This window comes from Heterocephalus glaber, unplaced genomic scaffold, assembly GCF_053883595.1.
Source record: "Heterocephalus glaber isolate CG9 unplaced genomic scaffold, H.glaber_assembly_v1.0 deba00000122, whole genome shotgun sequence".
Lineage (NCBI taxonomy): Eukaryota > Metazoa > Chordata > Mammalia > Rodentia > Bathyergidae > Heterocephalus > Heterocephalus glaber.
This window is the reverse complement of record NW_028258138.1, coordinates 40,540,495-40,566,779: the sequence shown is the minus strand read 5'-3', so window position 1 is coordinate 40,566,779 and position 26,285 is coordinate 40,540,495. Positions and strand designations below refer to the sequence as shown.

The 26,285-nt window shown below is 33.9% G+C and overlaps 1 protein-coding gene and 1 long non-coding RNA gene across 9 annotated transcripts in view; one reads left to right on the top strand and one right to left on the bottom strand.

Annotated features, from left to right (window-relative positions):
* The window catches only part of LOC106010521 (uncharacterized), a 53,885-nt gene extending 41,741 nt beyond the window's left edge, over positions 1–12,144 (top strand). For all 4 annotated transcript variants that reach the window (XR_001184278.3, XR_015452335.1, XR_015452334.1 and 1 more), the window contains one exon: positions 2,532–12,144. This is a non-coding gene — a long non-coding RNA (uncharacterized LOC106010521). The remainder of the gene's footprint in view (positions 1–2,531) is intronic.
* Znf654 (zinc finger protein 654) overlaps positions 1–26,285 on the bottom strand; it is a 79,834-nt gene that overhangs the window by 34,963 nt on the left and 18,586 nt on the right. For 4 of the 5 annotated variants that reach the window (XM_004857916.4, XM_021238854.2, XM_021238853.2 and 1 more), the window contains exons 2-3: positions 18,732–18,877; positions 177–258 (exon numbers count right to left, since the gene is read on the bottom strand). In XM_004857916.4, the coding sequence (XP_004857973.2) occupies positions 177–258; positions 18,732–18,877 (228 nt within the window). Of the gene's footprint in view, positions 1–176; positions 259–16,545; positions 16,836–18,731; positions 18,878–26,285 lie in introns of those variants that run through there. The other variant, XM_021238855.2, reaches the window with a different exon arrangement.

Below are 26,285 nucleotides of genomic sequence, written 5' to 3'. Positions count from 1 at the left end.
GGGAATACAGCTGAAATTAATTTTAAGATCTTTCTTATCTGTCAGCATAACAGGATCTTAAACACTGTAACCTTAGTGACCATAAGAACTTTTTACAATAAATAACAATAAACTATCTTTAAGGGGAGAATATAGGGAGAGTTTTCAATAAAATGTGAAGTAGTGAACTATTTTACCTGGAATGATCCAAGAATGTCCTTTAAGGGCTCTTCATAAAACTCATCTCTTCCAAAGAACAGCAGCAACTCAAAGAAACTCCTAGAAAGAATAAATGGTAACTTTAATTGCTTCTTTGGGTTTTTGTTCCAGTTTAAAAGATTACCAAGTGATAATTGATATTTAATATCAAATAGTTTATCTTAAGATATTTGATTAAAATAAACATTATCACTTAAAATGCATATTTTCAGGCTGGGGATTTAGCTCAGTGGTGGTGCGCCTGCCTCGCAAGTACAAGGTCCTGAGTTCAATCCCTGGTACTAAGGGAAAAAAAAATCATATTTTCAGTAAGATTTTGAAAGAAATGTATTCAAAAAATAATACAAAACATACTGAAAATTCTATAGAATAAAACAATCGTATTACTTAGGTCTACCATTATGCATGAGGCACTAAAATTCAATGATATACAACATGGTGGCTGTATGTGGAAGGATGATCTACAGTGCAGTTTTACCCAAGAACAACGGGCCACAAAGAAAATTCAAAATGCATTTTCTTCAGAAGGATAGAAAGAATGGGTAAAACTGAAACAAAAACCTAAATCTAGAGGATAAGCTGGATGGATATATCACCATGAAACTCTCAGCTTGTGTTTGTATTTGAGTATGCATCACCAAGTATATCTAATAAGTGATACTGTTTCCTCAGACTCTCGGTGTACTTGATTATTTCACTCATAATAAAAATGCTCAAATTATTCCTTTTTGAATAATTTGGAAAATACTATTACTAAATAGTTAACATACTTTTAATAATTCATGAGTTCATAAAGAAAGGAATATGCATTATTTCCTAATCATGAGCCTGAAGAACTATAAAATTTTTTTAAAATTTTTTTAGAAATTCTAAAGTAATATAAATGACATATCCCTCCAAAATTCAACTAAGAATACCTAAGGTTGTATTTTTATAAATGGTTTTGCTATTAATCAAATCATAAATGAAGACTGAAATTTTAAAATACAGATATAACTATGAGAATATAGGTTTTAAACTATATAAAAAACACTTAAGCAAATGACACACTCAGAAAAAAAATCTTTGCTAATTTTCTTTAATGAAAAAGCTTCCACAAGTAATCTTAAAGAGTCAACAATGTAGTAGAAAATTGGGAAAGACTATTTTACAGAAAATAAATGCAAATGGAGTTTTAAAATATGAAAAGACAGTCTATCTTACTCATAATTTAATAAGCCAAAACTACAAAGATGAAAAGCCATTTTTCCTGTCATATTTGCAAACATTTGATATATCCCATAATGGCTCTGGTATACAGAAACAGGCCATGATATCTTGTTGAAGGAATGTAAATGATTATAGTTCCTTTAAGGGCAATGCATTAATAGTCATTAAAATTTTAAATGTACACATATCATCTGACCTAGCAGTTCAATTTATAAGAATTTCATCCTCCAAATATACACACATAAGTTGAATGATATAAATATAAGGATATACAGTACATTAAAAATAAATTTTATTAGCAAAAGATGAAACCTCCTAAATGTCTACCATAGGTGACAAGAGTAAATTAACTGCAAATACACCCATACAATGAAATATAATAAAAATATTAATAAGAATAATAGAATAGTTACATCTATATGAATAAAAAAATCCCAAGATACATTGCTAAGCAGAGAAACAGACATATATTTATTCACAATTTCACTTTCTATGGTCAACTGCAGTCCAAAAATATTAAATGGAATATTCCAGAAATAAACAACTTAGAAGTTTTAAATCACACACCTTTTTGAGTGGCATGATGAAATCTTGCTCTGCTTACATATGCTACCTGTCACTTCTACACTTAGTAGCTGCTGCAGCTATAAAACAACTGTCAAGGCATTGCAATGCTTGTGTTGAAGAGTAAATCTTATTTTACTTAAAATGGCCCCATAGCACAAAAGTAGTGATATAAAGGAGATACCAGGGGATAAAACATAAAGGACAGATTAACCCTGTTACTATGTAACAGTGCTGTGGGACATGTAAAAACAAACATAGCATATATAGGGTTTGTTACGAACCAAAGTGTCAAGAATCTACATCGTGGAATGTATCACTTATGGATAAAGGAGGACTACTAGATATTGTTATCTTTGTGTAAAAGAAGTTAAGGGGTAGAAGGCACACCTACACTAACACATAAAGTTCATATACTGTCAGATTCGATAGAGGGATACACAACAAATTAGTAAAATCAGTTGCCTCTATATAGGATAAGTAAGATTTAAGGACCAGGGATAAAAGGGAAAATTACTTTATATTATTAACTCTTTTGTATTCATTTTACTATTGATCAGCATGTTTGGAAAAAGTCCCATCAAAAGTATCTCCAGGATGCAGATGAAAACAACACTGAGATTCCACCTCACCCCAGAAAGAATGGCTGCTATCAAGAAATCAACAAATAACAAATGTTGGCGGGGGTGTGGGGAGAAAGGAACCCTTCTCCGTTGTTGGTGGGAGTGCAGACTGGTGCAACCACTGTGGAAGTCAGTATGGAGATACCTCAAAGAATTAGGACTAGAGGTCCCATTTGACCCAGCTATTCACCTGCTGGGTATCTTCCCAAAAGAACTAAAAGAATCATACCACAGTGATGTATGTGCACCCATGTTCATAGTGGCACAGTCTGTAATAGCTAAAGCTTGGAAACAGCCCAAGTGCCCATCAACTGGAAACTGAATAAAGAAGATGTGGTTTCTTTATAAAATGGAGTACTACTCAGCCATAAAGAATGAAAAGCTAGAGTCATTTATAGCTAAATGGAGGCATATCAAGGCCATACTCTTAAGTGAAATAAATAGGACACACGTGTAAATACCGAAGTTTCTCTAGTGTGAGAAATTGATAGTGTAAACAAGGGCTAAAATAATTAAAATGAATAACTGATAATTTGAAATAGGAAAAAAGGTCCAAGGACAGAGTGAAGGGAGGGGAAGGGGAAAGGAAAAGAGGGAAAGGAAAAACTATGAGAAAAGGGAAATGAAATCTATGTAAATAGGGAAGGGCGGAGGGGGTGAAGGGTGCACAGGTAATGGGGAAAAAAATAAGAACCAAGATACATCATGTACAGGTACAAACAACCAATGATAAACGTAAATGAATCGTATACCTAAAATGTACCAATAAAAGAACTAAAAAAAAAAAAAAAAAAGTATCTCCAGAATCTTCACCATCCCTATTAACAAAGCACTAATAATTTACATCTATCTCATCTTTAAATTTCTAATAGACCTGTTTCCACTCTTGCTCTTCCATGCTTTCTAAAAGTCCAAGTTCAACATAGCTGCCGTTTATATCTTTCTAAAACATAAAAATGATTCCACTGCTTACAGACTTTACAAACTGTTCTAACCATACCATCTAAGGCACATAACTTCAGCTGACACACTTGTTTTGTATGAATACATTGCTTTAAAAGCATTTAACTGGTTGTCAAGATTTTAAAATTGTGGTATATTTCTAGATTTCTCAGTGCTCTTCCAAAACAGGAACCCCAATAACACGAGTGTTGTATTTCTACATGATAGAATAAACTGTACAGCTAGTGCCTTTAGATAGGTTATGAACTCTTCCCTTCCAATTGGCAGTCTCCATCCACCTTTCTTATTTTACCAGTACACTGCCTGTTTAATTTATGTATCACTTATATTCCCTTTCTATCCTACTTAGATATTTTGAGATCACAGAGCTACATCCAAAAAATCCAAATTTCTCATTACCTATGAATCTTTCTCTCACCCAAATCTACCCTTACACACAAATCTTTTACTATAATTTCCATGCTCTTCAATTCTCCCTATTTCCTAAAACATTTATGCCCTTTCAGATCTTTCGATCTGCTACTTCTTCAAGACCTGCTTATGTGATTTCACCTAGCTACTCAGCCTATAAACTCCTTTCTCTCTAGACAAAAATACAACTTATTCTTCTGTATTTGTTTTTATGTGTTTTGGGGGGGCGGGATGTATCTCCATTGTAACAAGTGAAAAGAGAGTAGTTAAATTTGCATTCAGAAGAGTGATACTGTATCACAAAGTTGAGTAGATAGTATTGACTGATTAGAACAATAGTATTGAAAGAGAGACTAAAAAGGTTGTTAGTGGAAGAAAATATGCTATGGCAGTAAATTTATAATTAGTAGCAGATCAGCATGACCTTCTAAAGAGTCAAATAAAATACAGAGAATTATATTAGTCTGTTTTTGTTACTATAATGAAACATCTGAGACCAGCTACCTAATACAGTACAGAGTTTTACTTTTGGCTCATGGTTCTGGAAGTGCAAGGTAGGGGTGGTCGTGAGGTGTTATCTGATGAAGGCTTTTTTGCCTGATGAATACCAAAGTAGCTTAAGGCATCACATGGTAAGACCCGGGCAGCATGCATAAGTATATGTCTCTATGGTCTCTTTTCCTCTGCTTATAAAGCAAGCAGTCCAATCACTTTAAGCAAAGCCACTTTACAAAGGTCCCAACTTTAAACACCACAGTAGGATTCAGTTTCCACTCTCTTAATTTCTCATAATGGGGATTAAATTTCAATACATCAAGACTCAAGGGGCACTCAAAACTATATCTAAACCACAGCAAAAATGTAGAATTATTATCTGAATTATGTAAATACAAAAAAGAAATCAACAGAGACAGAACTGTGCATGCTCATGAATAGCTATTTCAATAATAAGGTCCAATTTCATGATAATAAAACAAGAAACACACACATACAACATAAGAGGGAATGAATACAAAAACGACATGGTCTAGCCATCTCTGCCTTAGAGGAAGATTAAGAAAGTCAGCAACTATTTGTGAAATAAGAAAATTTGAAATCACTAAAGTAAGATTTCTAAGACTATATGTAGAGGTAAAAATGTTTAAAATTTTATATATATATTGACTAGTGTAAAGGATCAAGTTCTCATAAAAGAAAACTGCATAGTAAATGAACAAAACAGAACAAAGACCCGAAAATATAAGGAGCAGACTAGAGCAGGGTTGGAAAATACTATCTATAGACTTGATCTAGGGAAGGTCAATTTTAATACAGTGCACAAGATAAAAATGGTTAGCCATATTTAAATTATTTGAAAGAAAAAGTCAAAAGAATTTATTTCATGACAAGATAATATTACATGAAATTCAGGTATCTATTATTAAATAAGGCATTATTGAAATACTGTCACACTCATTCATTTACATATGGACTATGGCTGCTTTCACATTACAGTGGCAGAATTAAGCAGAGGCAACAGAGACCTTAGGGGCTGAAAGCCTAAGATGTTTACTATATGTCCCTTTAAAGACCCATGGTCTAGCACATCTGTTTGAATTTGAATAACAGATCCAACTTTACTTGGTGTGTAAACCTAGGAGAGTTACTTAACATCTCAGTACTTTTAGTTTATTTCTAAAACAAAACTAATAATAGTAGCTGCTTTCTGAAAGGCACTTGAGAAACAATCCCTGGTACCTAGTTGTACACATGTTTATTGTTAATCATACAGGCATACCTGGGAGATATTGTACTTCAGTTTAGACCATGACAATAATACAAATGCTGCAATAAAGCAAGTCACTTACATCTTTTGTTTTCCCCTTACACATAAAAGTTATGTTTATATTATACTAAGTATGCAACAGCATTATATATAAAACTATATATACCTTCATTAAAAGTACTTTACTGCTAAAAAGTATTAATGATCATCTTAGCCTTCAGAAAGTCATACTCTCTGCTGACAAGAGGCTCATGTCTCCATGTTGATGACTGCTGACTGATCAGACTGATGGCTGCTCAAAGTGAAGTGGCTATGGCAATTGCTTAACACAGTAACAATGAAGTTTACTACATCGGCTGGCTCTCCTTTTCATGAAAAATTTCTCTGTAGCATGTGGTAATGTTTCCAGCACTTTGGTTAACAAAACAGCATCTCATGCTACAATATGAACTTTCAAACTTGAGAGTTAATCCTGTCAAACCTAGCTTTACTTGCTAAGTTTTATAGTACAGTATTTTTTAATCCTTTGTTGTCTGATGTTCACAGCCTCTTTACCAGGAGTAGATTCTATCTCAAGAAACTACTCCCCCCTCCCCCCTCCCCCCGCTCCAGGGATTTCCTATGTTGCCCCAGCCATCAACTTGTGGGATCAAGTTGATCCCACAGCACTTCCTGAGTAGCTGGGACCACAGGCACCTACCACAACACCCAGGTAGAAGCCACTTTTATCTGTCCTTAAGAAGCAATTCTTTCGTCCCTATCAGGAGATTTCAGTAATTCAGTTACATCTTCAAGTTCCAGTTACCTAATTTCAGTTATCTTACTATTTCCACCATATCTACAGTTATTTCTTTTGTGTTTTGAACCCTTCAGAGTCATCTACAACAGTGAGAATCAATTTATTCCAAATCTCTATTACTGTTGATACAGTATTTTGACCTTATCTCCTGAATCACAAATGTTCTGAATGGCATCTAAGATTGTAAATCCTTTCCAGGTTTTCAATTTACTTTACCCAGACCAATCAGCAAAATCACTGCATAAGGCAGCTCAGGAATAATCTTAGAAAATATATTTCTTAAATCGTAAGCCTTGAAAGTCTAAAGTACTCCTTGAACCATGGGCTGTACAATGGATGCTATGTTAGCAGGCATGAAAACTTTAATCTCATTGTACTTCAGAGCTCTTCAGTAGCCATTTGTATTGATACTGAGCAGTAATGTTTTGAATCAACAATAGGCTTAAAATGTTCAATAAACCAGGCTTTAAACAAACGTGCTACCATCCAAGTACAGTAAGTCCTCAACTGACAAAAGAGTTCCATTCCAGGAGAACTGTTCTTAAGCTGGATTCATTCCTAAGCCAACAAAGTGAGTCTTACACAGTAAACCTATCAAAGTTCGCAACTTGAATCTTCTTAAATTGGTGACTTACTGAAATGCAGTTCCACTGATGAGAACACAGGCAGCATAAATTTACCATAACCCTTAAGGGCCCTAGTGTTTGCAGAATGGCAAATAAACTTCAACTTAGTCATGAACAACATTAGCCCCTAAGCAGAGTTAGCCTGTCCTTTGAAGCTGTGAGGTCTGTCACTGACTCCCCTCCTCGAGCTATCACAGTCATAGATGGAATCTTCTACTAAAAGGCTACTTCATCTACACTGAAAATATGTTGAGTTTAGGCACTGCTATAGTCTGCATCTTAAATGTCCCCTAAAGGCTCATGAGTGAAAGAGATGGTTCTAGCTGTTACACTATTGGGAGGTGGTCAAACCTCTTAAAAGTTGAAGCCAGCAGGAGGTCTTAAGTCACTGGGCACATGTCTTAAAGGGGATCATGGGGGATTTCTCCTCTCTGGCTCCTGGTGCTCATGAGGCAGAGTTTCCTCTGTCATACAGTTGCACCTGACACACACTACTGCCTCGCCATGGGCCCAAAAGGAATCAGCCAACCGACCATGGACTGAAACCTTCAAAACTACTAGCCAAAATAACTCTTCCTTCTTTTTAAACTGATTTCAGATATTTTGTTATAACCGAAAGCTGACTAATAGGGCTACCTTCATCAGTTATCTTAGATCTTCTGGATAACTTGGAGTTTCTACATCAGCACTTGGTTCACTTCCTATTTTATGTTATGAAGACAGCTTCTCTCCTTCAACCTCATGAACCAACCTCTACTAGTGTCAGTCTTTTCTTCTGCAGCTTCCTGACTTCTCTGAGCCTTTAGAGAATTGAAGACAGTTGGATCCTTGCTCTTTTAGGCTTTAGTTTAAGAGAATGTTGTAGCTCTTTTAATTTCCTATCCAGGCCACTAAACAGTCTTCATTTAAGTAATAAGGTTGTTTCACTTTCTTGGCATACATGTATTCCCTAGAGTAGCACTTTTAATATCTTTTAAGAACTTTTTCTTTGCATTTATAACTTGACAAACTGGGGCAAGAGGGCTAGCTCATCTTGGCTTTCCTTCCTGAGTTTAAGCATTTCTAGCTTTTGATTTAAAGTGAGAGGTATGACATTTCCTTATACTTGAATATTTAAAGGCCACTGTAGGGTTATCAGTTGGCCTAATTTCAATATTGTTGTATCTCAGGGATTAGGGAGGCTTGGGTAGGAATAGACAGTTAGTGAGGCAGTCAGAATACACACATTTTAAAAGTAAGTTTATCTTTTATGGACATAGTTCCTAATGCCCCAAGTTATAATAGTAACATTAAAGGTCACAGGTCAGCATAACATATTATAACATTGGAAAAGTTTGAAATATTCCAAGAATTATCAAAATGTGTTACAGAAAAACAAAGTGAGCACACGCTATTTGAAAAATGATGCCTATAGACTTGCTTGATGCAGCACTGCCACAAAATTTCAATTCACTTAAAAATAAAAGTATCTGTGAAGCACAATAAAATGAAGTACACCTGTATAGTACTATTGTGATTATTACTATTGACATTATTATCCCAACTTTCCTTCAGCACAACATAAGGAAACAAAATCTTCAGAGATTTGTTTTTTTCAACTATGTATATGCCAGTTTTGTTAAAATATAACGCACTGTTCTTAAATTGTAAGAATTACTAAAATATGTGGTTAAACTGATCAAAAGATCACTCTCCAAAATGTATTACTATTAATGTTTACATCACTTATTAACATTAAACTTAGCATGTATTTCTATACATTATATGTATATGTTTAAAATGTAATGTTAATAGTCTGTGTAGTTATATACATATATTTAAAATTTAATATGTTAATAGTCTGCACATTAATTTATAATCTTAAGCAAAATTATGAGTTACTTACAGTTTAGTAACCTAAATTGAAATTATCCAAGATAAAATTATCTAAACAAGTGACTAAAAGTAAGTTGAAGTGAGACAAATACATTATAAATTGTATGCCTTTTGAATTAAAAAAAAAAACTATAACTATTATTTATTTACCTTTCGTTAACCAGTATATTCCTATGCCAACTTTAAAATATCACTGGAGTTTCTATTTATGAAACAATTTATATCCTGTCATTTGGACACATTACATTCAGATAACATTTTCCCATATATTAAAATGATAATAAGGAAACAAACTTCTTCAAAATACACAGACACATAAAATGTTAAGTTATAACCAGAATTGCTTTTCCTTTTTGAATCTCTGTACTACATCAGGATTTTTCACACTGAAATAGAAGACTGTGGATTTGTGCCACTTACCTGTCATAGGAAATTCAGTTAAATTATACATAACTATTCAAATACAAGAAATTCATTTACCAATCTGAATAAATTAGGTCTATTTGATATAAGTCAAATAACAGAATAAAGCCTTGGTACCCACACTGATAAAGTCAATTCTTAGGATTTCTTCTGTATGTATTAACTTTGGTATCATACAGAAATTTCTACTCACCTACTTAACCTTAATAAAGAGCATTTATTCTTGATATATTCAACCTTCCAGTACCCTTTAAAATAATTTCTTCAGTAACACATCTTTACTGAGGAAGGAAATGATTCACACAGTTCAGCTGATCTATATGCTGACAAAAATAAAGAAACTACATTGTATTTTCCAGAATATGACAGACTAGGAGGTACCTTAAATGACTGTACCTCTGAGAACAATTAAAATGGTGAATAAAACAGCTAGCTTTTGCCTTAACTAAAAACTCACATATGCTCATTATACTTTCCTTACCACCTTACCACATTTCTAGACTAAAGGAAAACTGGTGTCTGAACTTGGACCTATGTATAAAATCAGAAAAAAAAAAAAACCTTTTAAAAATCCATTCCTACAGGTTTTGACCTGAATTCATACCACTTTATGTGGTCTAAAGATTCTCGAATTCCTGAGCTAGTAATATCCCCAGGAACCTGGCAAAACCAAATCCAAATCCTTTCTATAGAACCCGCCTTTGATTCAAGATTCGAATATCCCCATATACACTCCAAGAAAAATACAAATCCACAATGTCAATAAAAATGATAACAAGAACCACAACATACCGTTCAAAGAAATACAGGACCATGAGCAAGAGCCAAGAGAAGAATGTTAGTTGACAAAGATTTAATATATTAAAATTAGAAACTATAAAATGTGACCATAATAGTTTAGAAAGTGTTGAAAATACAAAGAACAAGATTAGATTTAAAAAATCAATAGCAGTAGAAAAATTTCTAGAAGTAAAAAAGTAAATCCCTGAAATTGAAAGTTAGTGTACAATTTCATGTCAGATAAACTATATGAAGAAAATTTTGACACACTGAAAGATTTGCAAAAAGCCAGAGGACAATATTGAAAGGAGCAGAAAATTCAAGCAAGAGTTAAGAGACATAGTGTGGAGTGTACAATAGTAATTAAACCAACACGGTATAGGAACATGAACAAATAGGTTAATGAAACCAATAAAAAATCCAAGATTACACTACTTGTATATGAAAATTTAGTATGACAAAAACAGCATCTCAAATCAGAAACCACATGTTAAAGTAGCAGCATCTCAATTCATGGTGCAGCCAAATGTTATCGGATGGAATGTTTTGTTGACATCTGTTAAGTCCACATGATCTGTAGTGTTTATCTCTGATGCTTCTTTGTTAATGTTTTGTTTGACCAGCTACTGGTGAAAGTAAAGTAATGAAGTCACTTACTGTTATTATATTGGGACCTATATGTCCCTTTATGTTGAATAGTGTTTGCTTTATAAAGTTGGGCATACCAATGTTTGGTACATACATATTTATAATTGTTATATCTTCTTGGTAGATTGTTCCTTTTACCACTATATAGTGGCCTTTATCTCTTCTGACTAATTTTGTCTTGAAGTTTGCTTTGTCTCATATAAATACAGCTATTCCTGCTTGCTTTCAGGTTCCATTTGCATGGAGTACTGTTTTCCATCCTTTCACTTTCAGTGTTTGTATGTCTTTGCTAATGAGGTGTCTCTTGCAAGTTTACTGTAAATGTTAAAAAACAAAAATGACTCAGTCTAACTTCCAAATGTGAAAATACATTCAAACTGGATTACATACTTAAATATAAAAAAAATTCAAATATCAGAAAAAATTCTAACATAACCTGGTTCTAAAAGAATCTTTCCTATGATTTAAAATTCAGAAGCAGTAAGGGAATATTGATAAGTAAAGCTTTTATTGGAACACAGCCATGTCCATCCATTTATTTATTGTATATGGCTACCTTTGTGCTACAAAAACCATTTAGCAGTTACAACAGACACATATAGGGTCTATGAATTGAAAATATTTGACCATTTAAAAAAATGTTTTGTCAATCCCCGTTTTAGACCATCAATCATGTTTATAACACTTAAAAAATTGAACTTGATATTTATCTTCAGTTTTTATTACACAGCTCTCTTAATTTCTTTAGGTACATCCAAATTTCTGCCCAGACTTTGTGCTGCTTAAAGAACTTTTACCATTCTTTGGTAGTTTAGGTCTGCTAGAAGTAACTTCTCAGTTTTAGCTTAACTGAAGATCTTTTGTCTCAGTTACTTTCTCATCACTGGGCCATAATAAATTAAAAGAGGAGAGGTTTATTTTGGCTCATAGTTTATAGAGGTTTCAGTCCATAGTCAGATGGCTCCAAGGCTGGGCAGCAGGGCAGAGGGACATAGCAGAAGAGAAAGAGCTCATGGCATGGCAGGCAGGAAGCAGGGAGAGTTCAAGGGAGGAAAGGGAGGGATATATGCCATATGTCCTCCTACGCTATGCCCACAGTGACCCACATCTTCCCACCAGGCTTCACTTCGCAACATCACACCCATCTATAAACCCATTTGTGGACTAACCCAGTGATCTGTATCATACATCCATGATCCACTCACTTCTCAAAAACCCCACCTATGAGCACATGAAGCTTTGGGGGGGGACATCTAGATATAAACCGTAATTTATATAACAACCTTTATTTCTCCTTCATTTCAGAAATATATTTTCTTAAAGAAAGAGTTAAAGGATTATTTTTCCTTTTATCATTTTAAACTTTCCACTTCATTGTGTTCTGGCTTGCATAGTTTTTAAACAGGTTTATTGTATTTCTTATCTTTATTCTTTTTAAAAGTTGTGTCTTCTCTGGCTGTCTTCAAATTTTTCTCGCTGATTTTTAGTTTAAATATGATGCATCTAGATGGCAAGTGGATAAGAGGGGAGAAGAGCAGGGGGATGGGGAGAGGGGGAAGGGGAGAGAGGGAGCAGGAGGGAATGAGGGAGAGACAAAGACAGAGACAGAGAGAGACAGAGAGAGAGAGAGAGAAATGAGAGAGAATGAATGAGAGCGAATGAGAGAGACAGACGGAGAGAGAGATGTCAACCTGCTTGGAGTTCTCTGAGTTTCTGGATCTGTGAATTAATTCTCTAGGGTATTTTTAGAAAATTCATGGCCAATATTCTTCTGCCTAACCAGCATGCATGTCTGTAATCCCAGCTACCTGAGAGGCTGAGGCAAGAGGATGACTAGTATTGGAAAGGAGAAGGAAGGTATAAATGAAACAAGATTGACAATATGTTACTAATTGCTAAAGCTAGGTGAGAAGTACTTCTGTGTCCTGGAAAACTGTCATAATAAAATTGCTTTAGTTTAGTCACTGTGTTGACAAGGGTGTGAGGAAACAGGTATTCCTTTATATCGCTGGCAAGAATGTAATACAGTTTAAGGTTTATAAAGGAAATTTGGCAATGGCTACCAAAATGAATAATCTCATATTTTTGGATCTAGCAGTTCTAGGATATATCTTGGCTATTCAAATATCCTACATATTCCATTCATATTCTGTACATACAGTAGTTCTCCTAGGATGTATCAAAGCTATATAAATATCTTTCTACAAAAGTTATTCATATATGGTAATGCATCAAATAGTTGTTGATAATATCAAATAATTAGAACAAAAACTAAATATTCACTAGTTAGGGACTGGTTAATTTTTGATATATCCATAAGACTAAGTACTTCATAGCCAATAGAATGACTTTGATGAAACTCTGTATGCTATTGGGGAAGGATAGCCAAGTGAAAAAAAGAAATACAAAATACTGTGAATAATACATTAGTATTTGTCTACAATGTATCTCTGATAGAAAATTCAAGAAAATAATTAAACTAGGGGGCAAGTAGATATAAAATATATATCTCAGTATATTAACATACTTTTTGAATTATCTACACAAAATTTCAATCAAAAGAAAAGTAATAGCTGGCTTCATTAGGTTTGGCTAAAGGGAGGCAAAACTGGAAAACAAGAACTTAGGAGGGAGGGAGAAATAAGGGTCAGTCTACCTTGCTCCTTGGTTTCAGGATCCTCTATAGTAGTTATATTGCTTCAGAGATCCTTTCTCATCTTCCCCTCATCAGCTATCACCAGCCTCTGGGCTCTATAAATTCCTCAGTCTTTGTCTTCCATTTTAAGAGCTAATAACTCGCTATAATTGCTTATATCTGGGATCATCACCCTTTGTCTCTAGATCTTTTAATAGCTTTGAAAATGGTCCTAACAATAAAATCCCCTCTAATTATCTAGAGTGGCTTACATTTTCCTAATCAGATCTTAATAAAAAAGTGAATGTATTAAAGATTATTTCTATAGGACAAGGACTCAATTCCAAAATTAGAAGGGATGACTTTTCAAGGTGTCAAGGATTAAGAACAATGTAGCCTCAGGCCGAGGATTTAGCTCAGTGGTTTTGCTGCCTGCTGCACAAGTGCAAGGACCCGAGTTCGATCCCCAGTACCAAAAAAAAAAAAAGTTCCAAAGAACAATGTAGCCTCTACACTTTAACAAACTAAGATAAACACGCACACGTGTGTGTGTGTGTGTTGTTCATTTTTATTTCTTCATGTCACAGTGAAAAATGTTGGTTATGTAAGTTATGGTCTAGTTCTATGAACCAAAAATATTAGTGGGAAGGAAGGAAGCAAAACTTAAAAGGTTCAGATCTGTAGTTTTTCAGTGATCTGACAACACAAGACTAAACCATTCAAATATCAGAAAAATTCATATATGAATTTACCCCATCACCATATACATCTTCTAAATAATAACTGATCTAATATAGTAATGTAGCAGTAGTTTACTATTTTTTTGTTTTGAGTAGTTTACTAATTTTCACTTTAATTTTCTTGGTCAGTATGAATGCACAAAAATTATCAAGCTTTCCTTTCTTTAGCCATATTGAAAAATGAGTATTTTTTTTAAACTAGATAAGTATAACTCTCTAAATTCTGACATATACTAATATGAATGAAAACTGAGTATATCTCATCACTATCATTTTTCATCCTTGCTAAAACAAATATATCAATGGATTATTCCTCTATCTCTCTGCTCATAAAACTACAATCTCAACTACTTTATAAAATTAACAGAAGGTACAATAAATACCAAAATTACAGAGATAAAGATGTTTCACAACTTGCACTAAATGAAATGCTGAGTTTCTAACTATGACCAACATAAACAAATGTAGACAGGTTTGTCTAGTATTGACTTTATCGGGCTGGGGAGGTAGCTCAGTGGTAAAACACTTGCCTAACATTGACTTTAGCTACAACAAATCCTGAAAACAAAACATTCTAATGTAATGATAAAGATCAAAAAAGTGTTGATGAGATTTAGCAAGGGAATGGAATTAAGCCCAGCACTTACCCCCAAAAAAGAACATTTCTCTTTTTTTAAGAGAAAACACAAAGAAACAGAAGGCTAGGCAGTCTATATTTCTTTCTAAAATAAGATCACCTGCTATGAATGACTAGTAAAGATAATGAATGCAAAATTGAAAAAGATATTAAGAGCTGGTCAGTAAGAGCCAAAAAGCAGTAAGAGCACCATATACAGTATTGTGGACATGGGATATACTGGTGCGGACCCCTCCAATGTACCTGTATATTTAGCCATTCTTCCTTTGATTTCTAGCCTGGTTCATACACTGATGGAAGCTTAAACCTATAAATGCAAATTTGGTTGTAACAGTAGAAACTGAAGTTAGGCACAGATGCTATGTTTGTAATATAGTACAACTAACAGTGTAACCAGAAAGGATTATACTGCTTTAGGTTATAAATGCAACCAAATAAAATTTGGTTTTAACAGGAGAAACTGAAGTTAGGCACAAATGCTATGTTTTTAATATCGTACAGTTAAACAGTATAATCAGAAAGGATTAGTATCTGCCATTACATACACATTTTGGCACAGGCCAAAAATGTCTAGCTACTCTAAGGCCAATTATACCTAATTTGCTCCATGAAAAAGATGTCTTTGGTCTTCTAGGCAACTTGACATTTCAAGATAAACACTTTTCAGTCTTTGCCACCGCATAGACAAATGCTCCTACCTGAATGAGTTTACTTCTCCAGTGATACCTGTGGACCTAAAGCTGTTGGGCAAATACCTACTGTCCCATAACTCATCTTTGCCCAGAATGTTGAAATCCATAAACATTTACTTTCAATCTGGCAAAAGAAGCCTGGGATGGCAGCACTGAAATTTGCCTTTATTTAAAACTGGTATGCTCTATTTTCTCTGCCCTAAAGTTCACACAGTTTCAGGGTACAGTATTTAGCTTCACTTTAACTGTAAAACTTATGGCAGAATCATAGACCAGGTCAAGTCCTTTGTCATACTCTCATTACACACTGTAATTATCTGCAAATTGCAATTACATAATAACAATGCTCACTTAGTATCTCTTAGTTCTGTAAGGTCTTTAGAACATGACTTAGCTATCTTATTTCCTCCTTTATCCCTAGAACAGAATACAGAATTTCACAAAAAATAAATGAACAAATAATTATGGAATGTTAGAATAATTTTCTGGTTATTTATTTAAATAAAGTAAATTACAGTCATAGACTTACTACTCTTAAAAGGAGCACTGTTTTGCCATTTCCCCATTTTTTCTTCTGGTATGGAAAATACTGTTTATTTTTCTGTTCAGGTAAATTCAAATAATACAGACAGTTTTCCTTTTAAGAAATACTACTACTTAATAAGTAATCCCGATAACTAATGTCTTTTACCTAGCATTCTCCATCTTATATAATATTTGATTCTGCTTAAAATACTTATTGCTTATAAATAATTTATTTCTTTTAATGTTTATTTTATTTTCCTCAAAAATCAATAGAGAGCTGGGGTGTAGCTCAGCAGCACCATGCCTGCCTGGCAAGAGCAAGGTCTTGAGTTTGATCCTTGGTACCAGAAAAAAAAATCAGTAGAGATAGCTAAAGCTGTTTGTAGCCTGCAAAATAAAATATTCTTTGTAGGAAACATCTATTTTACCTACCTAGCCAGCTTTCTTTCACACTGCCTCATGTAGTTCTTGAGGATTGTTTATCTCTCCGATATTACCATCATTCTGATGGATCTGGCAATGTAGTAGTATTCTTGTTTTCCCTAGTCATGGAGCAGGCTGGTGATCAGACTGAGCCAACAACCTTACCACATTCTATTCACAACAGTGATTAATCCAAATGCTGGACACATGACCCAGGCTGGATCAGAGATCTTCCCAAAATATTTTTGGAAGTGAAAGTGATAGTCATGGTGGTAGTGCGACTCTTCTCTCTTCATTAATAAAATGTGCTCAACCTAGAACTGTTGGCACCTCTGAAAGAAAGAGTTAAGGCAAAAGAAAAAAGATACAAAGAGAACAATGATGATATTTTATTCCCTGGATTCAGAAGACCCTAAAAGAAGTTTGGTCCTTGCTTTTCCCTGGTGTAAATATTTATCTAATAAATCATTCCTACTCTTTTTTTCTTCTTCTTAGCTAACCTGAGTAAGATTTTTTTATTTACAAACAAAAAGTCCTAAGCACTCCTCTTTTCCTATCGGCATCACAAAGAATACCCCCTCAAAAAATTATTTTTAAACAACATTGTTAGAACTGCCTCATTTTTACAAATCTACACGTTATATTCTAAACTCTACTTTCCTCCTACAATTTTAAAAATTCACAAATTTTTAAAGAAGCATAATGTACGTAGACCCTTTTAAATTTCTTTCTTGATTTGTTTTTACATCCCGGATAATTTCTTCAACATTGCAACTTCCAACCTTCCTCCAAAACTCTAAATTTTAACCATTATATTTTTGTTACTTCTACATCAGTTTTACATCTCATTCCTTTTATACAGCATGATGCTGATGTTTTATTGTTATATTTCTCAGACATCCTTGAAAATGCTCCTTACAGATTTTATATTTCATTTTAATTTTTTTGGTTTTTAACTTTAGCACTATTCTTCCAGAACATTTTCAGTTTTGCTTTGTGTTATTATGTTGAATGTATTCTTAAAATGTGATGATTCTTGAATATTCATTAATATTTAAAAATAAGGTCATATGCTGGTAATTGGGAGCTCTAGGAGCATGTCTGGAATTTCTTGACTGATTAGATTTTCTTTAGGATAATTAATTAGCTAGTGATTTCAATGAGGAATCCTTAAATGACATAAGGCTCAGTGTCACTTAATTTCTTTAGAAGAAAAGAAAGTAGTAATACTGTTCCCCCATTCCACCCTCATTCTAAAGCCTGGTGACTAGCTTGAATGAAAAATCTGCAATTAACTCCTTTATCTGCATTCTCCTAAATTATCTCATTCTCTTACTCAATATCTGTATCTTGCATATTCAAATTCTATACTTCCTGGGGAGAAAAAATAAGGCAGACAGATTTCTTCCTGTAAGACAGAGAATAATCTTGTTTTAGCTGCTACAGTTTTTTTTTTTAATGTTTTATGAATTGTCAATATGTGTATACATAAAAATAAATAAAACAGTAAGAGTTTCACAAATAGGACTTATCCTGTGAAACATATTCTGATACTTTTGTAATGGTGATAAATAATTTCACAATCCACCACTATGCAATGAGTGCAATCTGAGGCAAAATGAACATAAGCAAATGAAGCTGTCACTTGCTCCCTCCCCGAACTCCAGAAAACTATGGGTCTCTTTCATTCATTGATTATCCTTCTCTATGAGCTTATCACTGTATCCCTCTCTTTTATTCCTTTACTATAATTTTAGAGCGCCCCTAAGAGGGCAAAAAGGAAAAACACAAACATCTAATTTGTAATTTTAACTCAAACTTCTCCACAAGCATTTTAAAAAGGAATTTCCTAACCTTTTTTTCACCTGCCTTAAGGTTCCTCTCCGCTCATTTTCATAGCCTCAACTGCTATATTCTGGGACTTAGTATTAGAGCTTTCCAATGCAATCTGGAGAATTAAATGCAAAGTACTGTAGTGAACAGAAGAATTTGTGTATCACAATTCCATTCAACTCTAAGACTAAAAAGGAAATTGTGGTTAAATATTCAAAATTAAACTTAAATACTGAAATGAAGAGATGGCAATTTCTTTTTGAGGGAAGGCTTTAGAAGTTTCTTCCTCAGAAGAAATAATCAAAAACCAATTCTGAAATACATCAAGAAAAATAAAGTGTTTATAAGTAAAAAGTACTTACACAGCAAGACTACTCAAAACATATTGTACGTGCTCACATTCATCTGGGAATGATGCACTGGCTGATGTAAAGCAACAAAGTGCAGTCTGAAGAACCTGAAGCTGCGGCAAAGGGACCTGCCATCTTCCAGCGTAATCTTCAACCACCTGACAAGGAAGCGATCCAAAAAGTACATTACTACTGAAAGTGCTCATAACTCTTTAAAATGTGGATAAAACTATATTAAAATACTAATTTAGCACAAACAACAGATGACTTTGAGGAATGGGGAAAAGTCTTCTACTATTTGCTTCATGGTATATCTGAAAATAAAATCAATTATTATCTTTGAAAATGTGGAAAAGAAGTATAGTACATGAATGACTGTCATGTTCAACTGTCAAACCTCTACCAAATTTTGTTACAAATGTCCTTTACCTCCTATATCCAGCTTGCAGTTCTCACTATGTAGGAAAGTAAAAAGAACTATGAGTTATGCTGGCCTCAAGTAAGGTAACTCTTTCCAAACCAGAGAAGGGCAAAAAAGAAAGTTAGATAAACAGTGGTTCCCTGGTTCTAAAATTTTTTCTTCATTAGTCTTGGACTACCTTTATTGTCTCCTTCAGGGCACCATACCATTTTGTTATCAAACAAAAAATAGCTGTCTGACAAACTCACATTTTTTGTTTCCAGTTCCAAATAGTTTGTCCTAATTCATGTTCACTTACAAACTTATTCATTTCTTATACATGAATTAGGTTTATTTCCATAGAAGAGTAGCTATTTCCTTAGATTTTGTTCTCAGTAGAGCTTCCCTTATTCACCAAGATTCAGCTACCACGACCTTGCCTGGTCTAGCTGAGTCCAAATCTAAGATAATAAAAGTCTTTTGGGGCAATGCCTCCAATAGATTGGCTTCAATACACTTGAAGGGACATAAAATAAAGTGAAATTTATGTATTTTTACACTGTATAATATTATGCCTGGCACTGGTAATGCATTATAACACCCCTTTTCTTTGAAATACTTTCCTTAACATATAAAGCAATTATCATTACATTACCCTGTTACTTGGAAACTTTGCTCCTATCCTATGACTGCTATCATAAGCTTTCAGCTAATGATATAGCTGACACCATGAAATCACAGTGTGAATGTGATTACTAAGCCATAGCACAGACAGCAACAAATCTTCCATCTTCTTCCTTTTCCTTATTTAATGGATAAAAGTCTTAATGATGGACAGGATAATACTGAAGTTGCTGCAAACAGGAATAGTATTACCTAGATCTTAAAAATCAACTCTTACTATAGTTCTAAATTATTAAAGAAAGAAAACGATCTAAGAAATAGAAGATTAAAGTCAGGAGTCCTTTAGGGATTGGTAGAAATCCTCTTCTCATGTTGAAGGGCATAGTAAACATAATTTATGGAGACTGTATTAATATTGATGAAAGAAGTTATAGCCAAGGCAAGAAGCAAGCCACAGAGCAAAGCTATTGCCAAAGAAAGGTGTTGGAATATTCCAATAAGCCTGCAGCACTTTCTCATCATTTGCACTTAATAGGAAAATACATCATGCACAAAAAGGGATAGTTCAGTGATGGTGAAGCTTTTAGATCTTTCAGTGATAAACAGCCTGCTGAGGCACATAAGCCATAGGTCATTACCACTAGTATACACTGTATAACATCACACCCTAATTTATCAACATAAATTAACGTGAGCATGAGCCCAGGCTCATTCTGTCAAAATTGTCAAAATGTTGATTTAACGTAAACATTTTAAATAAAAATTACATTATCTAGAAACGTTAAAAATATATCATCCAAACTGTTATGGACTAACTTGTGTCCTTCTAAAATTCATATGACAGAGCCCTACCCACAATATGGCTGTATTTGGAGATAAGGCTTTTAAGAGGCAAATTAAAGAAAAGGAGAAAAGGCCATATAAACACATAGCAAGAAGGTGATAATCCTCAAGCAAGAAAGACATCCCTCATAAGGACCTGACCATATTAGCACCTGATCTTAGACTTCCAGCCTCCAGAACTGTTAGAAAATAAATTTCTGTTGTTTAAGCCACCTTGTCTGGGACATTTTATTACAGCAGCCCAAGCTAATACAGAAATACTGCAAATGTAGCAGTTTAGAATAACAACAACAAAAGTGCTCAAATATGCTTATGTGTTTAACTGAGCTCTTTTTTTCTAACATATCAATGCAGAAAAGCAAATATTAGTTTGTCACTGAACAAATAGTGATCTCGACATTTAAACTCAGGTAATAATAGGTTAGATCATTAACAACTTTATTTCTATTGGTTGCCTATTCAAATTGCTGTCATGCTTCCTGAAATTTCCTATTGTCATTAACTTTCATTATGTTAAATATTTAACAGTTCACAGCTATCAGTCAAGCTGTTCACTAATAATTTCATTCCTTGATTACAGTGAAAACATCCACTTACTAAATCTGATTAACAAACCAGAAGACATCACAATTAGCTTCCATTCTAAGAACTAAAACAAATGGCTGTAATACTTGTCTGTATTAACTTGTTGAAAACAGATTATTACTATCTGTATACTCAGAAGCTTGCTAATTTTCTACATACTTAACACAAACATTAGGGTAGCTTTTTCCCTATACTCTCCAATCTTGTTCTCTAAACACCATTCTCCAGTAAAGGAACTTGAAGAATAAGTGCTTGATTCCAGCACAGGAGCAAGGAAAATGTAGGGTGAGCTTACATTATCTTGTGATGCCAGAGAGTAAAGAAATACTTTCAAAAAGCCCAAAGATATAAGAACACAAGAACCACTCTGAAAGAGTACCTTAGCTGATAAAACTAGAACACTCTAAACAATGAAATAAAAATAAATACATGTTGATGAGACTGTTCTTCACAGTGGAATCACGATAAATGTAGAAAGAAAGAAATACTAGAGAATCACCAACAGGCAAAATAGTACAGCAATAAATGTTGCAGACAAGATCCATGGATCAGTGCTATCAGTGAGTGGAAGTCTGAAAGGAAGCAAAATTTGTAGTTTCAAAGTATCTTTCCCAAGACAATTATCAACTGCAAATATAAAGATAGTGAATTTAGAGTGGAGAAACCCTACCAAGACAAACTTAACCATGCTGTCAAAGTAAATACTACCAATGGTTAATAGTACCACTAGTAATAAAACATATCATAATTATATACCTCTTGATGTGAAACACTAAGACACATTATCATTTTAGTGGTATTCTTGCCAAAAATTTATAAATTCATTCTAATCACATGAAATTGGCAGACAAATCCAAACTGACAGGTACTCTACAAAACAACTAATCAATACTCTTTAAAAAATATCAAGGTCATGAAAGATAAGACTGAATAACTTTAAAAATTAAGTCAATTTTTAAAAGTTAATAGTATTTTGTTCCAAACTTTCCCCTCAAATTTCAATGTTCTCATTTATTTTTAGAGGGTGTTTTATAAACATAATTCTGCACTTACCTTCTCTACTCCATTATTCAACTGTAACTCAAAGTTTACCCACATGTATATAAAACATATGTATATGTATATATAAACGAAGCAAGCAGGTAGGCAGCACCATGAAAAGCACATAGGCTGTTTCCAAGTTTTAGCTATCACAAACTGCTGCTATGAACATGGGTGCACATATATCACTGTGGTATGATTCTTTTAATTCTTTGGGGAAGATCCCCAGCAGTGGAATAGCGGGGTCAAATGGGACTTCCAGTCCTAGTTCTTTGAGGCATCTCCATACTGATTTCCACAGTGGTTGCACCAGTCTACACTCCCACCAGCACTGGAGCAGGGTTCCTCTTTCCCCACAGCCCCGCCAGCATTTGTTAAAATGTATGATAGGTAATGTGAAATAGGATTTAAAGGGGCAAAGGGGAAGGAGGTGGGAGGGGTAGGGGAAAGGAAAGAAGGGAATGGAATTAATATGAGAAAATGGAAAAATAGGAACAAAATCTTTGTAAATAGGGAGGACTGGAGGGGTTGAAGGGAGGACTGGGCAAGGGTGAAAGGTGGGAACCAAGAGAGATTATGTAAAGGTGCAAATTTCCAATGATGAATGTCATTGTATTGTAAACCTAAAATGTACCAATGATTAGAATGAATAATCGATAATGCAAAATAGGAAGAAAAGGTCCAAAGGGGTAGGGGTAGGGGTGGTGGGAGGGGCAGGGGAAAGGAAAGAAGGAAAAGGAAAAATGATGAGAAATGGAAAAAATGGAAATATAGTCTTTGTAAATAGGGAAGGGTGGAGGGGGGGAAGGGAGGGCTAGGAATGGGGAAAAAATAAGAACCAAGATGCATCATATAAAGGTACAAGTTCCCAATGAGAACTGTAACTGTGTTGTATATCTAAAATGTACCAATAAAAGAATAAAAAATAAAAAAAAAAAGCACATAGGCTTTGGAATGAAAAAGACCTGAGTTTGAATTCTAGCTCTTATTTATTAGCTGTGCAACTTTAATAAAGATAATAAACTTCTTGGTCTAAGTTTCCTGTTTGTTTTAAAAAAGGAAAGGAAATCTAAACTTTAAATCATGTTTTAAAGCCTACCAAAATGGATAAGAAATAAGATTCTAATAATTTTAAAGTTGTCTGGAATCTGCAAAAGACAATCTACAGTAGCATGTGACTCAAAACTCAGTATTTCATCAGACATGGTGGCACATTCCCATAGTCCCAACACTCAGGAGGCTGAGATAGAAGGACTGCTGTGAGTTGGAGACCAGCCTGGACTACATAATGAGTTCAAGGCCAGCCCGAATTACAAAGCAAGACCCTGTCTCAAAAACAAACAACAACAACAAAAAAACAAAACCGAATACCTTTCGATGCTTAGGAGAACATGCCCTTTGTTCAACTCACTACTCACTACTCTGTAAGCTGGTCAAACAAGAAGTGTTTTTTGCTTGTTTGCTCAATATATTATTACTGTCAGAGGGTTACACAATATTAACGCTGGTAGTGATGGATAATTTGCCTTTTCAAAAAACAATCTGCTTAATTTTAGTTTCATTTATTAGAAAGTTCTTCAGTAAGAAGAAAATTGTAACATTCATCAGCTCTAGTTTGAATTATATAAATAAAATGCAATAATCTGTTAATTAAAACAATTGCATACATACTGTATCTTTACTAGTCTCTTCTCTAAATTAAATATCTACCATCCTTTCAACCATTTCAACGATTTCCCTACAGAATCCAAATTTTCCACAGTTTTCATATCCTGTTCACACTCAAATTGCTATCCATGTTCCTTTTAAACAGAGTTCCAAGGATGGAACATAAGACTCCACACCAACTTTAGTCAGAATCAGTGGAGCAATATAATCAGTGCAGCCTATGGTTACTTTAGATCTTATTGATTCTGAGTCAGCAAAAGTGCTCTATCTTTTTCACACAGATTATTAAGCCAGTTCTTCTGCTTCCCTTAAGTTTCACTTTTCCCATTCCTCAGCTTCAGCCCAAACCTTCAGTTCTACATTTATTGCTAATACTTTTTCTCCCAGTTCATGTCACTTATAAATCTGAAAGGGAGATTTTTTTTTATGCTATCATGAAGGTTATATACAAACAATAATTCAAACACATATATAAGAGACTTAGATACTTCACTTGTATATAATATGTATTCTTCTAAGGAGTGTTCAAACCATTCCAATACTAACACTAATCCAACTGCTCCCCCTCCCCGTTTCTCCATCTGTCCATAAGAATGTCATGAAAGTGTTTGGAAAAAAAAAAACTGTGCTGAATCTATCATGTCTTATATCTGCTACCAGTAATGCTATTTTAATGAATCCATAGTGATGGCTAAAGATAAGGATACCCTTGTTGTTTAATTATTGATTTATTTAGTAAACTGTCCAGTAATTTTACTCAACATTATACTACTTTCAGTAACATAGGGTCTCAAAACCCATTAAAAAATAATAACAAAAACAGAATATTTGCCCATATGTAGACTGACAGCATCTTTTCAGTTCTCTGTTTCTTCAAATATTACTATGGTCCCATATAAAGTGTTCCCTGTCCCCCACATTATAATAGGATGACATTTAAAACATATTTAAAAACCCCTATCTGCTTTCCCTACTTATTTTGGCTTTCATTCTCTTAACTACCTTTAGTTCCTAAACTGAAAATGATTCACATTTTTTAAATGAAATAGTTGTATTTTTCTACCAAAAATTTGGCTTTATATTCATTGCCTTAACAGCAGAGGACCAACCCTCTGTTTTATATTCACTGATTTAACAGAAAATAATGAACTTGTACAGGAAAGAGTGAAATTAAATTATGTCAAATTATAGGAATTCATTCTATTCAAAAGGAAAAAAATACATCAAAATCCTACGAAACTAGTTTAACCTAAAAATCAATAACATACACATAAAAGTTTGAAACAGAAAGTTATTATACTTGCTAATTCAAGGATTCCAGATTGAGCATTACCATATTAAATACAAATGTATTTCATAAAGCTATTCAGCCTATGAAATAGTTTTTATAGTTACAATGACCCAAAATCCAGCATACATACAAAAATAAAGGGGCTATGGTGAGTCATGAAAGAATACAGTTAAATAGACTATACAGAATTACCTCCACATTAAAAACCAACTTGCTTTTACAGATGATTGCCATTAAAATATTGGAAATAACTCTTTGAGCAAAAAGATTTTGTATTAATGTTTAAAATCAGTTGTGACTTCTCCAGATTTTTAAATGTTCTGTTAAAGTGAATTCTAGTTGGCATTTGAATAGTATACAACATCCTTCATTTATCTTTGTCTTATTTTAAAAAGGTATCTCTATCTCAGAAGCAGTATTCTTTCTTAAATTCTCAACAATTAGAATTTTTGTACATTATTTAATGAATAACATGAATAATAATGATTTATCATATATTAAATGAAATTTTTTTCTTCTTTTTTGACACATCAATATTTTCTATAAGCCATGAGAAAGAACTAGAAAGCAGGATGCCTATGTTGGTAAGTAAGAGATGAGAGAAGGGTAAACAGCAAAAACTCATTCAGAATTCTCTATTTTGATTCTTCTATTTTTTGTTTTCTTCCTAAATCCTGGACATTGGGAGTTTAGAGCAAACCTTTTCTCTTTTCTCTACATTCTTGTTAATAAAATAAGCCAGCCCTCAAAAAAATACTACTATGCAGTGTTGAAGTACAGTTGAGTGGCAGAGCATCTGCCTAGCATCTGTAAGGTCCTAGGTTCCCTCTCCCAAGGCAAAAAAAACAAGCAAATGACAGACAACACTATAAGGACAGATTTCGTCCTTCCCTACAATTCCCTTACTTCACAGAGGTAAAGTTAACGATACTAGTGAGAACTTACCAGCTTCAGGCCAAGGCTAACATACAGGTTTGGTTCTTCTCTTTATGAATTTTCTGCATTCACTGCATGTGAGACAGGTCAAGACCTCCACATGGCAGCCTAGGTATTTGCTTAAAGATCTGACTTTCCTCATCTAAACAGCAGTAAATCATTTTAAAGGCTTTACATC